Source organism: Myotis brandtii, unplaced genomic scaffold, assembly GCF_000412655.1.
Source record: "Myotis brandtii unplaced genomic scaffold, ASM41265v1 scaffold191, whole genome shotgun sequence".
NCBI classification, from domain to species: Eukaryota; Metazoa; Chordata; class Mammalia; order Chiroptera; family Vespertilionidae; genus Myotis; species Myotis brandtii.
The window spans coordinates 8083656-8098256 of NW_005357115.1; the positions used below are offsets into that span (position 1 = coordinate 8083656).

General features: G+C 40.2%; 1 protein-coding gene across 1 annotated transcript in view; it reads right to left on the minus strand.

Moving 5' to 3' along the window:
* LHCGR (luteinizing hormone/choriogonadotropin receptor) overlaps positions 1–14601 on the minus strand; it is an 81831-nt gene that overhangs the window by 25032 nt on the left and 42198 nt on the right. The window contains exons 2-6 of the mRNA XM_005864851.1: positions 10698–10769; positions 7310–7384; positions 4287–4361; positions 2181–2255; positions 2015–2092 (exon numbers count right to left, since the gene is read on the minus strand). Coding sequence (XP_005864913.1) covers positions 2015–2092; positions 2181–2255; positions 4287–4361; positions 7310–7384; positions 10698–10769 — 375 coding nt within the window. The remainder of the gene's footprint in view (positions 1–2014; positions 2093–2180; positions 2256–4286; positions 4362–7309; positions 7385–10697; positions 10770–14601) is intronic.

Sequence of the window (14601 nt, forward strand, 5' to 3'; positions counted from 1 at the left end):
TCTTGACCTTGGGTAAATTACTTAATCTCTAAAAATGAGAGTGATAGTCCCTACCTCAAAGGGTTGCTGTAAAACTTACTAGTAAATGGGTATTTAAAAATAAGTACTCAAAAATGGTGAAGGCTTTTAATAGGTGCTATATAAATATTACAAATGTTGTTGCTTCTATGAGGTCTGACTCAAGTCTCAGCTCTGCCCTGCAGCCTCTTCTGATTTCTCCAGCCTGAGAGGATTTCTCCAAGACTTCTCATTTCTGTGTACTACACACTCTCACAGTGACTATCTACTGGCTTGTATTCTTTTTATTATTTCATGGTTTATCCCCATTGAGATTATGAGCTACTGGAGTACATGGATCTTATTTATATCTTTTGTGTTCTCAATAAAGACACAGGAAGACCCTCAATTCTAATCATGCAGTACCCCTCCACTCATTGTTTGTTCTGAAATACCCTGTTTCTGACAGGGGTATGATGGATGAGTAGTTCCAGATCCACATGTAACAGAGAAGCACTTTATAAACAGCTGGAAGAGCTGTGGTATTTGAGAGAAATGGAGAAGTAAAAAGATTGTAGAGAGGTTTTTCCAGTATCTACAGACTCCTTCCTGGTGTTCAAGAGTTACAAGTAAAGAATTTTACTTATCTTGAAACCTTTTTTGTTGTTGTTGCTCTGTATTCTTTTGATTGCACTACTGAGCTGGGAGTACATTGGCCAAAATTTCATAACATAATTATATGTGTTGGTTTATGGATTATGCCTACACAAAGTAAAAAATACTATACAAATGCAGTGTACCATTGATGCCAATTTTTAGAATCCACTGATATAAAAGAATCCCTTGAGATGTCTCTCCTCTTGCTTTACAACTACTTCATTTCAGGGTCATCCAGTCCATGCTCTCTCTCTCTCTCTCTTTCTTTGAGGGTGAGCTCACGTATTACCTCAATATGATCCTGCCATGGACTATAACCAAAGCAGAAAGAGAGAGAGGAATATGGATGCGTGGAGTAGAATTGAATACGGGTCATTGGGCAATGGATATAAATTAGACATGGTGTCCAGGATGCAGCTTCTGAATGGTAGGTCAAAGGAAGGTGCCCCATGTGACAATGGCAGGGATCCAGAGTGAAGGAAGTCTGGCAGGTGTACAGTGAAGAGAGTGACTTGTGTTATTTTAGTACAATACCCACTCGAACTTAAATGTGCATTTGAATCACTTGGAATCTTGTGAAAATGTATATTCTGAGTCAGTAGGTTTGGGATGGCCCTGAAAGTTTGCATTGCTAACCAGTTTTTGGAAGATACTGTAGATGCTGGCCCATGGACTATACTTTGAATAGCAAGGCATTAGGAAAGAGCCTGAAAGGGATAGAGCCTTTGAGCCTGGTAGCCTGATGAGTGATGATCAAATAAGAAGAAATTATTTTCAAATTTAATATTAAGGGATTTAGGGAATTGGGCATTGATGGTGTTGCTTCAGAAACAAAAGTCACCCAAGGGGACAGTGAAAAATCAGAAAGAGAGAGAGAGAGAAAGAGAGGGAGAGAAAAGAGAAAGAAGAGAGAGAGAGAGAGAGAGAGAGAGAGAGAGAGAGAGAGAGAAAGATGGTCCATTGATCAAATACTCTACCTACTTGGAGAGTATCCTTCCAAACTCTTCTCAGATGAAACTTGAAATTTCTGTGCTCTCTTTTAACCCCTCCAGGCTGTCTCTTTGCAGCTGCAAAGCATTCCACTGATGAATGAACAACTTCATCAGTTGGAAATTTTTTCACTGCAAATCCTCAGGGTCCATTTGATTAATTTTAAACTGACGGGGTTGGCTGGTTGTGATGTGAACATATGACCCAGATTTGATGCCACACAACTCCTCTCAACTTTGGCATTTTAGATCCAAAAGAATGTCACCAGCAAGTGAGGGGCAAGGTATAAGACAAGAAAGAGATCACCTTAAGCTAGAAATGAGAATAGCAGGAGGCTGTATGGAAGAACATGAACCTGGGAGTTACTCACAGTGTTATGGATTCGTTATTCATCCCTTGAAAAGCATTTCCTGGTATGGTGGTTATGTGTAAGTTATCACAAATTTCCCTTGAGGAATGAAATGAGAAATATTTACTTTCCAAATTTTAGCTGCAAATAGGAAACTGTTATGCATAGCAATCAGCCTGGTACTTACAGAATGAAATTAAATTCAGAGGAGAAGATCTTCGTAACATCTGGAAGCTTTTGAATGCCAGTGTTACAAATGCTCCTGTGATTTGGGGCAAGGTGGGATGTGGGCAGAGAGTGAGCAAAAGGGAGTGTTATTATGGCATAAAGATAAAAAACAGTAGAAAGGCATTTTGCAAATACTATTTTCACATTAAATTTAAAAATATTGAGTTTGGCTTTACCAGTCACACTTTCAGATGTCAAAGACTGTGAGACTTTAAATGCCCCTAACCCTATGGGAGAAGTTGCTCTAATGATTTCTATTTTGAGATCTAGGGGCTGGGACCAAACTTTCAGGTGTTTTTCATTTATGTTTATTTTTCATTGCATTCCAGTTTCCTTTTGCTAATTAGTTTAGACCATGCTCTTCATAGTTCTAGAAAGCATCTCTCTATTGTAGACAGGTTTTAACTCAAACTCTTCAGAAAGATTAATCTCTATGTGAGCAATTCATATCCAGAAAGATTCATCTCTTTGTGAGCAATCCATATCCCTTATCACTGCAAATTTTCCTTTATTTAGCTATCCTGTATCAGGAAAGTCTTCCTTAAATCTCACTGAAATCATTCAACATTCTCTTGGTTATTTGAGCTACTGAAGGCTCCTCCTCTCCCTTTTACTTAAACTTCAAAGAAGAGAGAGGCTTCAGTGGTGGGTTAAACTGAAGGATATTTTATTACACAAGAACGGGATTCCTTTAGAGGAGTCAAGTCATCTGGATTTCACTCAACCGAGTTTCAAGTCCCCACTCATGGACTCTGGACAACTGACATGAACTGCTTGGCACCCTGGTGACAATGCAAGGAAGCCAGGTTTCTGTTTTGGCTCTCTCTGGTTCTCTTCCTTACCTGCTACCCCAGATCACACTGAATCCTGCCCTGTTTGTGGCTGGTGATAGCAGTGCGGGCTTAGACTGCAATGTGTATGGGGGTTGATGGAATATCCCTTTTTTTAAAGGGGTGGTGAAAATGCTATTTAATAAAGACAGTGATTCTTAGATGACAAGGGGCTGCAGTCATCACACTTGGTTCTGGGATTTTTATTATGTTTTTCCAAAGTGGTAAATGCTGAGATGCTTATGTGTCCTGTAGACCCCTTGAAGGTTTGGAAAAGCAGAACACCTGAGTTAGGAATCCTCCAGCATTGGCACTGCCAAAAGAGCTACCCTAATGCCAGCAGCAGCTCCTGTCAGGGCCCCAGAGCAAGACTGCACAGATGATGTTGAACACCAGAGAGAGGATGTCCCTCCTCTCTCCTCCATTTTTTAAAAAGTGGTAGGCATTGTAGACTTTGCATCCTCTGGAGATTTTATGAAATTTAATTTATCAGGAAGAAGAGAGAGAGGATATCTGTGTTAAGTGATTTATTTTTCTGTGTGAATAAGTAATTGATATGTGAGAAGATCCACAGTGATAAATTTATAAATTTATAGATTGTATCAAATTTCAGGAATTTTGATTTTGCTGGTAAGGCAATGAATCTGCAGGGCTAGGGTGGACCTCAGCTGATAATTCTAACTAGTGGACCAATCAGACTTAATGGGACATACAAAATAATGGTTTAGTTTATATGGCACAGTGCCTACCTGAAGGCAATACTTAAAATGTTTTCACTTAATGAATGAAGGAACAAATGAGATAAAGGAGATCAGTGATTCTCAACCAGGGATAGGGGTCAAATCAGAATTGCCTTTTCCACGTTCACCTGTCCTCTCTCCACATCACCACCTCACCTTAGAGATTCTGATTCACCCTTTTAAAGTGTCATGATCTACCCCCCCCGCCCCCCACCGCTCCCATTCCTACCACCAGCTTTGAAAATCACTGCAAAGAGGTGATGGTCTTCTCTGCTGTTTGGGACAGAGATAGTGTTGAGAACCACTTATAGGTGTTTGAAAGTGCCAGCATAGTGGCTGACAAGAAATGCTGATTAAATCAGAGGGCTGAAGACGGACATGAAAATAATTCTAAGTATATGGTTAAAAAAATTCTTCTCAACCTTGGAATTGTTTTGCTTTTTACCAGATCCCCATCTTCCCCTCCCCAGTTGCTTAAAAACGAAAATTCCTCACAGGTATTTTAACCGGGGGAGATTTATAAATGCTCCAGGCTCGATGTATATCAGATTTTTGGTGTTCTGGATCAGTCTGTAAAGAGAGAAGGGGAAACAGGCAGCAGTTTACTAGATGTGCATTGTTTGGAATGCATAAGACCATGGTCACCAGAGGATGCTGGCTGAAAACAGCATCAACAGAATCAAGTGCTTGAGAGGCACTCCTGAGACCCCAGGGATGAAAGCAGCATGGTGAGAGCCAGTGGCTATTTCCAGGAAGCTCTGCTCTCAACATCCTGCCAAGGCAGGTGCATCATAGCTGGGAACCTGTTCTACCCCCTACCCCTGTTCCAACTCCTTCTACCCCTTTTCCCCAGGCAGATTTGATCCCTTGGCTCCTGGCCAAGTAGGTCCTGCCCTACTATGGAGCCTGCACACTGGTGATGATGGGAGAATCTGCTCCCAGGAGAGATGAGCAAATTAGCTTCTCTCTTGTGTAGTAAATTGGTTCTCTTCATACTGGGCTGGCAGCCACACTGACCAATTATCCAGATGGTCACCCAGACCATGGAACAGCAGGGCAGAGTCCAGGAGCTTGGATTTGGGGGATTTTATGCTTATTCTGTAGATAATTTGTTGCGTGATGATGCCCAGTCTCCTAACTTCCCTGAGCTAGTGTTCCCTTCTGTAATATGGAAATAATAACACATACTCTTCCGACTTCACAGGTTGGGAGGTAGTAATAGAATATGCAGAGACAATGTACAAGGTAGAGCTTTGCAAAGTGTAAAAGTACAGCCATACATTATAGTGGTGTAACTGTCCTTCTCCCTAGTCCCACCAGTGAATTTGACCCTTTGAGAAGAGGCCTTAGTTGCCGGGTCCCATTTACTTTGGTTTCAGTAAAAGGCCAGTAAATGCCTTTGGCTTTCTTAACCCATTCAACAACCACTCGATGAAAGAATAATTACTCTTGTATAGAGAAAATATAGAGCACTGGTTAGGTGGATGGACTCTGGGGTCAGCTTGGTTTTACATCTTGGTTTTACTAATTGTATGACTTGGATATGTCACTTACAGCTCTGTCTCTTCATAGGGCAGTTTTAAAGAAATAAATGTGTAAGTTTGGTTCATAGTAAGTCTTCAACCAATGTGAACAATTACCATAGTTGATGAAATCAGGAAATTGAATGATTTGTCTGAGAAATAGCATAACTTGGAGATGAACCCAGTTTTTTCCTGACTTCAGGTCTAGTGCTCATTCCACCATACCTTATTTACCCACTATTGGTGCCTATTTCCATCTTTTATGTCCTTTTGATTATTTAAAGGTGAGTGACATTTTGTTGTAATTGTTTTTACAACTGAATCAAGCAAACATGGGCTATATAAAGCATTATGTGAGTGAGATGGAAGGGAATTTTATCTCTTAAAGATCTTTTGTGGTTTGACCTTAGACCACTTATCCATCCATCCACTCATTCATCATACATTGATTGGGCTCCTATATGTGCCAGGTGTGGTTTAGGTGCTGGGGATACAAAGCAAAGAGAACCTGTGCAGAGCTAGCATTCTAATCTCAGGGCCTTTCTTGGGAAAAGTCCATAAACTTACCCTTAGAGCATTTCATTTTTCTTGCTGTTGATAAATGTTGCTTTGCATCATGAGAAGCTTTATTTACCTGAAGCTGCTCTTGTGGTTCTCAACGTAAGCTGTGCTGAATCAGCATCCCTTGGGAAGTCTGTTAGAACTGCGGATTTCTAGGTCTATAGACTGTCATCTATAATTGTAATGAGCCCCCCAAGAAATTTTACCTCACAGACAAGTCCAGATATACCTTTAGTACTTAAATGCTCATTACTGTGGATTTCTCATAATTGTTTGGTGAGTTATTCTCACTCCCCTGGCCACACTCATCTCCTGGGGAGATTTGTATTTTTACCTCCTCTGTACTCCAGCAGCATTTGGCCCTTGGTTGGACATGTGGCAGGTCATTATCATACTTATTAATTATTCTCTTTAGATAATTGCTAATTGGACCATTCATAGGGAGGTCTTCTGGTATGGTGGCACATGCACAATCTTTGAAGAAAGACAGGCTGAGGTTGAATCCCAAACCTGCCATTGTCTGAAGCACTACATTGGTCAAGTCACTGACCTCCCTGAGGCTCCATTCCTTCCCCTGAACACAAGGGGTAGTTACTCCATTTTACAGGGTGGTTGTGAGGATTTAATGACACAACCTAGAAGAAATAAGTGCCAAGCATAAGTGCTTAAAAACTGTTGCCAACATATTTCCCCTTTCCTTAACTTTAGAAATTCCTATGCAGGTGAATTTTATAGACATTCAGGTTTGGGCCAAACAAGACAGCAGTAACAGACCCAGTTTCAGAGTCACATGACCTGATTTATAGTCTTAGTTAACTTGCTGTGTGACATCAGGCAAGTCAGTTAACCTTTGGGACACAAAGTTCATGAGCTGAAAACTGAATTAAGCTAGTCTTCTCCATCCTTTTCATTAATTGGAGGAAAATAATTTGGAAAGGATAATCTTGAAGAATCAATTTTAAGACATCACGATAACAACAAACCCAACATACACATGCCCAACACAAGACTTTTACATGATAGGTATTCAAGAACTATTTACTGAATGAATGAATATGCCCAAACAGCTCCCCATGAACTAATTCATGAGCTATAAGCTCCTTTCTAAATTTTCCGACCACCCCAACTACTCCATACCCTCCCTTCCATAAGGTAAGAGCTACTTGGCAGGACTCCACAATGGCAATTTTAATTTTTAACTTTGTGTTGTGATGTTTCAGAGTTTATGCAGCTCTCAGGGAGAAGCAGTTGTCACCATGGCAACCTTCAGGCCACTGCAGTGATCGAAATTAGTGCCTGCCCAGACCTAGTAATTGCTGTAGTCTTTTCCTCTTGGCTTCCTAGCAGTGGATGCTTGAATACAAAAACCGAGTGGGCTCCAGCCAGTGAGAGTAATAGTGTACAGCAGTAAATGATCTGTTAGCTGATGCTTACATTTCAGACAAATTGAGGAGGTTGTCAAAGGCCTTAGCTTCTATCTTTTCCAGGGAATCACTCTGAGAAATTTCACTAGGGAGAGAGGGAAAAAAAAAAAGAAGAAACATGAAATAAATGACTGTCTGCATCATAAGCAGCTGTGTATGTGGCCCAACAACTGGGGTGTCCTTTTAAAAAAGAACAGTGGCACCTTTAGCTGTCCTCACATAATGAAGTGCTAACACCTCCCTTTAGGAGCCCTGATGGGCATCTACAACCCAGGTGCTGTTGAAATGCAAGTTTCAGTAATCCCTGTTTATTTACAACAGGATTTTTTTTTCTTGTTTATTATGACACTAGGAGCCCAGTGCACGAATTTGTGCACCTTGAAAGGAACTGTGGGCCACAAGGCTGCTGTGGGCATAGGGGTGGGTCTCGGCCTAACCTCCGCGCCCCTGCCTGGCCCCTCCCACCTTGGCCCTGGTCTCCTGTCTGCTGGCAGCCCCGCTCCCACTGCCGTGCTGGCCCCGCTCACACCCGCTGATGCTGATGGCATGGAGCGATTGGGGCCAGCGCTGTCAGTGGGTGCAAGCGGTGGCTGCTGCCCTGATTGCCCCTCAGGAGCAGGGGGAGGTGGAAAAGCCCTCAGAGGCAATTGGGGCCAGCAGGTGTGAGCGCAGGGTGGGACTGCAGCACGCAGGAGCAAAGAATTTTGAATAACCACCAGAGGATCAGCTCAATGACAGTGGCCAGCACCCTACCTTGGTCTGGTGCCCCCGCTCTCCTGCTCCACCATCCCACTGCGGCCGATGCCCGCCATGTTCTGCACTCTGCTGCCTGCTGCCCACGCCCACCATGTCCCGCACACGCCCCTTGGTGATCAGTGCATATCATAGTGATCATTGTTTGGTTGTTCCACCATTTGGTCTATTTGCATATTAGCCTTTTATTATATAGGATGGCATCATAGATTATTAGAAGTCGACAGGCCCTTTGAGAAAATCTAGTCAGATTCCCTTGTTTTACAGCAAATTGAGTTTCTGAGAGGAGAGGCGCCTATTGTTTTTTCCCATTTATTTTTCATTTATGCTTGTATCATTTCTTTTAAATAATTTTTCAATTAACTCAAACTCAATATTTTTTTGTATTAGTTTCAGGTATATAGCATAGTGGTTAGATAATCATATACTTTACAAAGTTTTCAGCCTGACCTGGCACCATACATAGTTATTACAGTATTATCGATTATATTCCCTTTGCTGTAGTTTACATTCCCATGACTGTTTTGTAACTACCAATTTGCATTCCTTAATCCCTTCACTTTTTTCACCCAGTCCCTGAACTCCCTCTTCTTTGGCAACTATAAGTCTATTCTCTGTATCTATGAGTTTGTTTCAATTTTGTTTGTTCATTTATTTCGTTCTTAGATTCCACATATATGTGAAATCATATGGTATTTGTTTTTTCTGGCTGATTTATTTTATGTAACACAATACCCTCCAGGTCCATCCATGCTTTTGCAAATGGTAAGATTTCATTCTTTTTTATGACCAAATAACATTCCATTGTGTAATGTACCATAGCTTTTTTATCCACTCATCTGGTGGTGGGCACTTGGGTTACTTCCATATCTTCACCATTGTAAATAATGCAGCAATGAACAGAGGGGTGCATATATTCTTCCTAATTAGTGTTTTGGGTTTTTTAGGATATATACCCAAAAGTGGAATCACTGGGTCATAAGGATGTTCCATTTTTAATTTTTTGAGTATTCTCCATGCTGTTTTCCAGAGTGGCTGCACCAGAGGCACCTACTGTTTATAGGAATGTTTCAGGATCAGGATCAGGCTATCTGGGTTCCCAACTCCATCATTTTAGTGAGGTTTTCATTTGGGTTGAATTCGTTGTTTCCTAACTCTTTCCCTTTTCCCCAAATCCTGTTCTGAGGCAAAAGCAAGGTGGTCACCTCCTGCAATAGTATCTTTCTGCACCTTGTGCACCTTGAAAGGAACTGTGCACCTGTCTATTTCTTTGACTGTTTTTCTCTGTTAGCAAATTGAGGACAGAGAGTATGTCCCATTCACTTCTGAACCCTGGTGGCATCACAATGCCTGGCACATTGGGAATGAATGAATGGATAGATTAATGAATGAATTGATTTTTTAAAAAAAAGACACAAAAGTAAAGCAAACAGTTTTGCCATATACCACCTCCAAGCATGTAGGTAATGTCAATGTTATTCTAAAATCCCAACATAAGCTACCATTTACTGCCAGCTAAGAAAAATGTCTCAAATTCACAAATTGTACATTTGCGTGTTTTTTAAGGCTAACATTCATTGAAGGCTTCAGATTTGATGAGAGCTTTAGCACACAGAAAGGCTGAGCCTAGGGCAGTTAATGCCTTTTATGAACACAGTAATGGATCATTCCTGGGTTGATTCATCTCATTCCTACCTAATGGTTTGCTTATTTAACTGTGGCTGCCTTTTTTTACCAGGAGGTCTCAATGCATTAAAACTTCTCAAAACTCACCATGTAAACATGAGAGCAGAAGAGAAGAATTAGGTTCAAGCAAACTGACATTTCTGTAACCTGCAGTGAATTTCTCATAATATGCACTAATTCTTAAGGAATTATTTTTACTATACTCATTGCTTGCTAATATCCTAAAGAGAGTCAGAAGTTCCTCAAGGAGCTGGAATTGCTTTGAAAGCCCAGTGGATTGTTAAAAATCAGAGATGTTCTCTGGGAACTAAAAGGCCCCTTAGGTCTTTTGACTCAGACTAACATTAAGGAGGATACTGGAATCCTGGAGTACTGAGAAAGTTCTCTCTCCATGTATGGAGTCTTGGACCACAGAAGCTGAGACCCAGGGCAAAGGATTAAAGTTACATCTGAACAAATGTGAGATCACACTGCCTTTTCAGGCTGCTCTACACTTTGATAAATACCTCTGATCAATAAGGCTATAAGTATTGTGCTTTTGTCATTGCTTATTATATTTTAGATACAAAGATTATCTTTCCATGCACAATAAACTTCCAACACGTTTTCTTCTCTGTGGTGTTATCTAAAAATGTGACACAAGGAAATAACTGCTGTAGCAGGAGAATTTTTATGATTGGAATCTATCATCTTTTCTACTTGAGAAGTTTATCATCACTTATCAAAATACATTCAGTTCACTGAAGCAAGGTTAATTATCTAAATTTTAATGACTCTTGAAAATCATACCTCTCTTCAAAGGTTCCTAGATATTATTTGTATTAATAAGATAAAAGTACTAGGTTTCCCAAAATATAGTTTCTCTCCTAGAAAAATGATCCTCTTTCAACTATGCTTTCCCTTGGAAAAATTTATTATTCCAATTATAAATGTCTTTTGATATGCAGTATCTTACTTACATTTTTATGACCTCATTAAGTCCTCTGAAAGCTTGAGATGGAATTACTTTGATACGGAGATAGGTGAGTGATCTAGAAAAGAAAAAAAGGAAAGCCAAGAGTTTAAACTTTAAGATTGGGTGCCTTTTAAGTTCATGAATAAAATGTGTGTGTGTGTGTGTGTGTGTGTGTGTGTGTGTGTGTGTGTGTGTGTTTGTGTGTGTGACTACAGAGCTCTCAACAACTGAATTTAGGTTGGGAATTCTAACTTATATCCATAAAGAGATGTGTCATGAATTATTGCTGGTCTATAGCAAACAGTGTGTAATTTTTTTGGTTAAAATCCAAACTTTGGGATCAGACACACCAGGTTCAAATCCTCACTCTCTTACTACCTGGCTATGTGATCCTGATCATGTCATTTAAGCCCTCTGTTTCAGTTTCTTCATCTATAAAACTAAAATAAGATAACTCATGTGAAGAACAGGGCTTCGCACCAAGTAAATAGTTAATACATAGTTCTAAAAGGGTCCTATAAGTTTGGTTGGGAGGGTGGAAAAGAAGCTTTCTTGGGTAGAGTGGAGAAACAAATGGTAAAAATACAACTGAAAATTAGGCAGACAGGAGAAGGGAAGATCTATTAAGAACATGTCCCATCTTCTCCAGGCAGCCTATTATCCGAAGAGCACTTGCTAATGTGGTTAAATCACATGAGCATCACGTGCCATTTTTGGGGAACATCTATAGAGCACATTTCCTTCAGGCACTCACTTATATCCAGAGGAACAATCTAAGTGTTCTTGAATTGAGATAAAATTATGCATTACATAAGAGTTGAGAATAGAATGATTATTCAGCAACAGCAAAAACTAGAACAGGATGATGTACAAGTGATAAAGGAACTTGGAGTTAAGATAACTCAGAAGAAAGCATCAGCCAGGTAGGGATGAATGTTCAACATTTATCAAGCATCTACAGTGATTCAAAATTTTAGCACTAGGACTGGCAGAGAGAAGGGGCATGGAGCAGGACATTTCAGGTGGGACAAGAATATCATGACAATGAGAACAGAGGTGGGAGGTGCTGCCTTGCTTTTCATCATCTATGCATCAGAGACTGCCTTAGCTGCTGGGACAGAAAAGCTCCATGATGAGCAGATTTGAGTCAGTGAGATGTCTTACAGTTCCAGAGAGACTTGCTGCTGGTATAAGGTGCTGTGTGAGTGATGCACACCAACCTATAACCTTGTTATATCTACTCAACAATGGAGTGAATAGATATTCCCCTTTAATAGCAGAAGAAACTGGATCACAAAGATATTAAGTAATTTGAACAAGGTAACAGGACTAAGAAGATTGAGTCCAAATTTTCTTCCCACTGGCAATATTGGGCCAAAGTATGTGATTCCCAATCCACTCTTTTTGTTTCTTCCCCTGCCCCCCAATTTTATTGAGGAATAATTGACAAACATACTTATATATATTTAAGGTGTTCAACATGATGATTTGATATACACATACATTGTGAATAGTTAACTTTTGTTGTGGTGAGAGCACTTAAATTAAGATGTACTCACAGCAACTTTCAAGTATACAATACAGTATTATTAACTGTAGTCACCATGCTGTACATTAGATCCTCAGAACTTATAACTAATAGTTTGTACCCTTGACCTCTACATTTTCTCTCTCAGGCCATGGCAATCATTCTATTCCCTGTTTCTATGAATCAGCTTTAACAAATTTTTTTTAGAGTCTACATATAAGTGATGCCATGCAATATTTGTCTTTCTCTGTCCAGCTTATTTCGCTTAGCATAATGCCCTCCAGGTTCACTCCATACTGTCACAAAGGTAGCTTTTCTTCTCTCTTTTTTTTATGGTTGAAAACTATTCATTTGTGTGTGTGTGTGTGTGTGTGTGTATGTGTGTGTATGTGTGTGTGTGTTTGTGTCTATATATCACATAGTTATATTTTCTATCTATTCATCTGTCAAAGGACATTTAGGTTGTTTCCTTATCTTGGCTGTTATAAATAATGCTGCAGTGAACATGAGAGTGCAGATATCACTTTGAGATACTGATTTCATTTCCTTTGGACATATACCCAGGTAATGCCCTCTCTCTCAGTGAGCACAGTGGTAGGACAGGCCTTGTAACCTTGCTTTTCTTGAGAGGAGGCATGTCACACTCTTGATATTCCTCCTGCAAAGCATCTTACCAACAGTTCCTCTCTGGGGCTAATGCAAAGCAATTTCATTGCAGAAAAATGGTTTCATTCAAGATTCTCTTAGAGATGGTACAACCTTGAGGAAGTAAACCAAACTTGGTCCTCTGAATCTATTCCTGAAGACAGTCTCCCCAAGTACACCTTTCAATACCCAAACTTATTTAACAGGGCATCCAAGAGGAACAGGGACAGTGGGGGAGAAATCTTCTTACGATGGCATGTTTGCTTCCTATATTTCTTCTGGAATCATGTCCGCTTGGCTTACTGATTAAAAACACAGTTTTATTGCTCTCTGCACTGCCAAGTCAATAAATTTCCAGAAGAGAAAGCTGTATTCTACTGTACCCCATGCAACATCAATAAAACTGACAGCCAAATTCTGATTCCAGAGTCTTTATTGCTGGGGATAATGCAGTGCAGAACATATTTTGAAGAGTGTTTACATAAAAGCTTCCACTGAACACTTCAGAGCCATTTATATGCAAATGAAACCCCCAGGCTTAAGCCTCTCCCCAGGCAGTCTCCTCCTCCATAAGGGCACAAGGTGTGGCTCTCAGAGGAGCAATTTGGCTCAGATTTGACCAGGGAGGTTGTTTTGAGATTTTGATTGATATAGGGATGAGGGATGAGGAGCAAAGGTCAGACAGAAGTGAAAGAAGCAGTAGATCATGCACTGGCTGTCCCCAATGACTATGGAAAAATCCCTGGTGCAAGATGAAAATTTTGAAGTTGATGTTGATGCCACAGAGCAGGAAAGGCAGAGTGATTGAGTTCCCACCATAAAAGAGCCACGGAGCGAACAGCAGGTAGTTTTGTGGTTGTGGCTGGGGCAAGATAAAGGCCTGGGGGCCAGAGAATGGGGAGAGAGGTTGGGTGAGGTAGGGGCACTGAGCTTTTCACAACAGATGTATTCTCTTAAACCCATGTGGAGAATGTGTTTCTGCGAATCCAAAACTGTTTTTTCCCCCCCACTGATTTATATTTTTATTTTAGAGATGCTATGTCTTTATTTCCATTGCATCTTCAATTGGCAGCAGTTCCTAAGCATTCAAGTGTCTGTCTCCTGTATTTAAATGTGTTTGTTCACGTGGCCCATGATTTATTCATGACCATTTGAATGCACTTCCATTAAGGTGCTCTATTCTTTGATGGATGCTTCTATGATTCTTTCCACAAATCCAGAAACTTTTAGCAATGTGGTTGTCTCAATTACACTGCTATTCTACTCCCACATACATCCCAGAAAAATTCTCACACTGATACTTAAGGGCAACTGTACAAGGATTGTCTTCATAGCATTGTTGGTGTCGGGTGGGTTGGAGGCAACCTGAGTATCCTCTGCTGAGCGAGGGAATGGTCAAATGTGGACAGTATACACCTACCTAATTGGTCAGCAGTGAGAAGCAAGCATCTAAAGCATGATTCTAAGATCCACACAGAGCATCATGTGTGGATCTTAGAATCATGGTGATAAGAGAAAAAAGTAAGAAATTACTGATTATATATATATATTTACAGAATTAAAATACATACACATCAAACATAGACATTTAAAAAGAAAACATATAAACATACATTTGGATGGTTGCCCATGGTGAGTCAAAAGGAAGTAGGAGAAAGGGATAAGATAAATAACTGAAAACAGAGAGGGACTTTGTCTTTTTTTTTTTATTTTATTTATTTATTTATTTATTTAT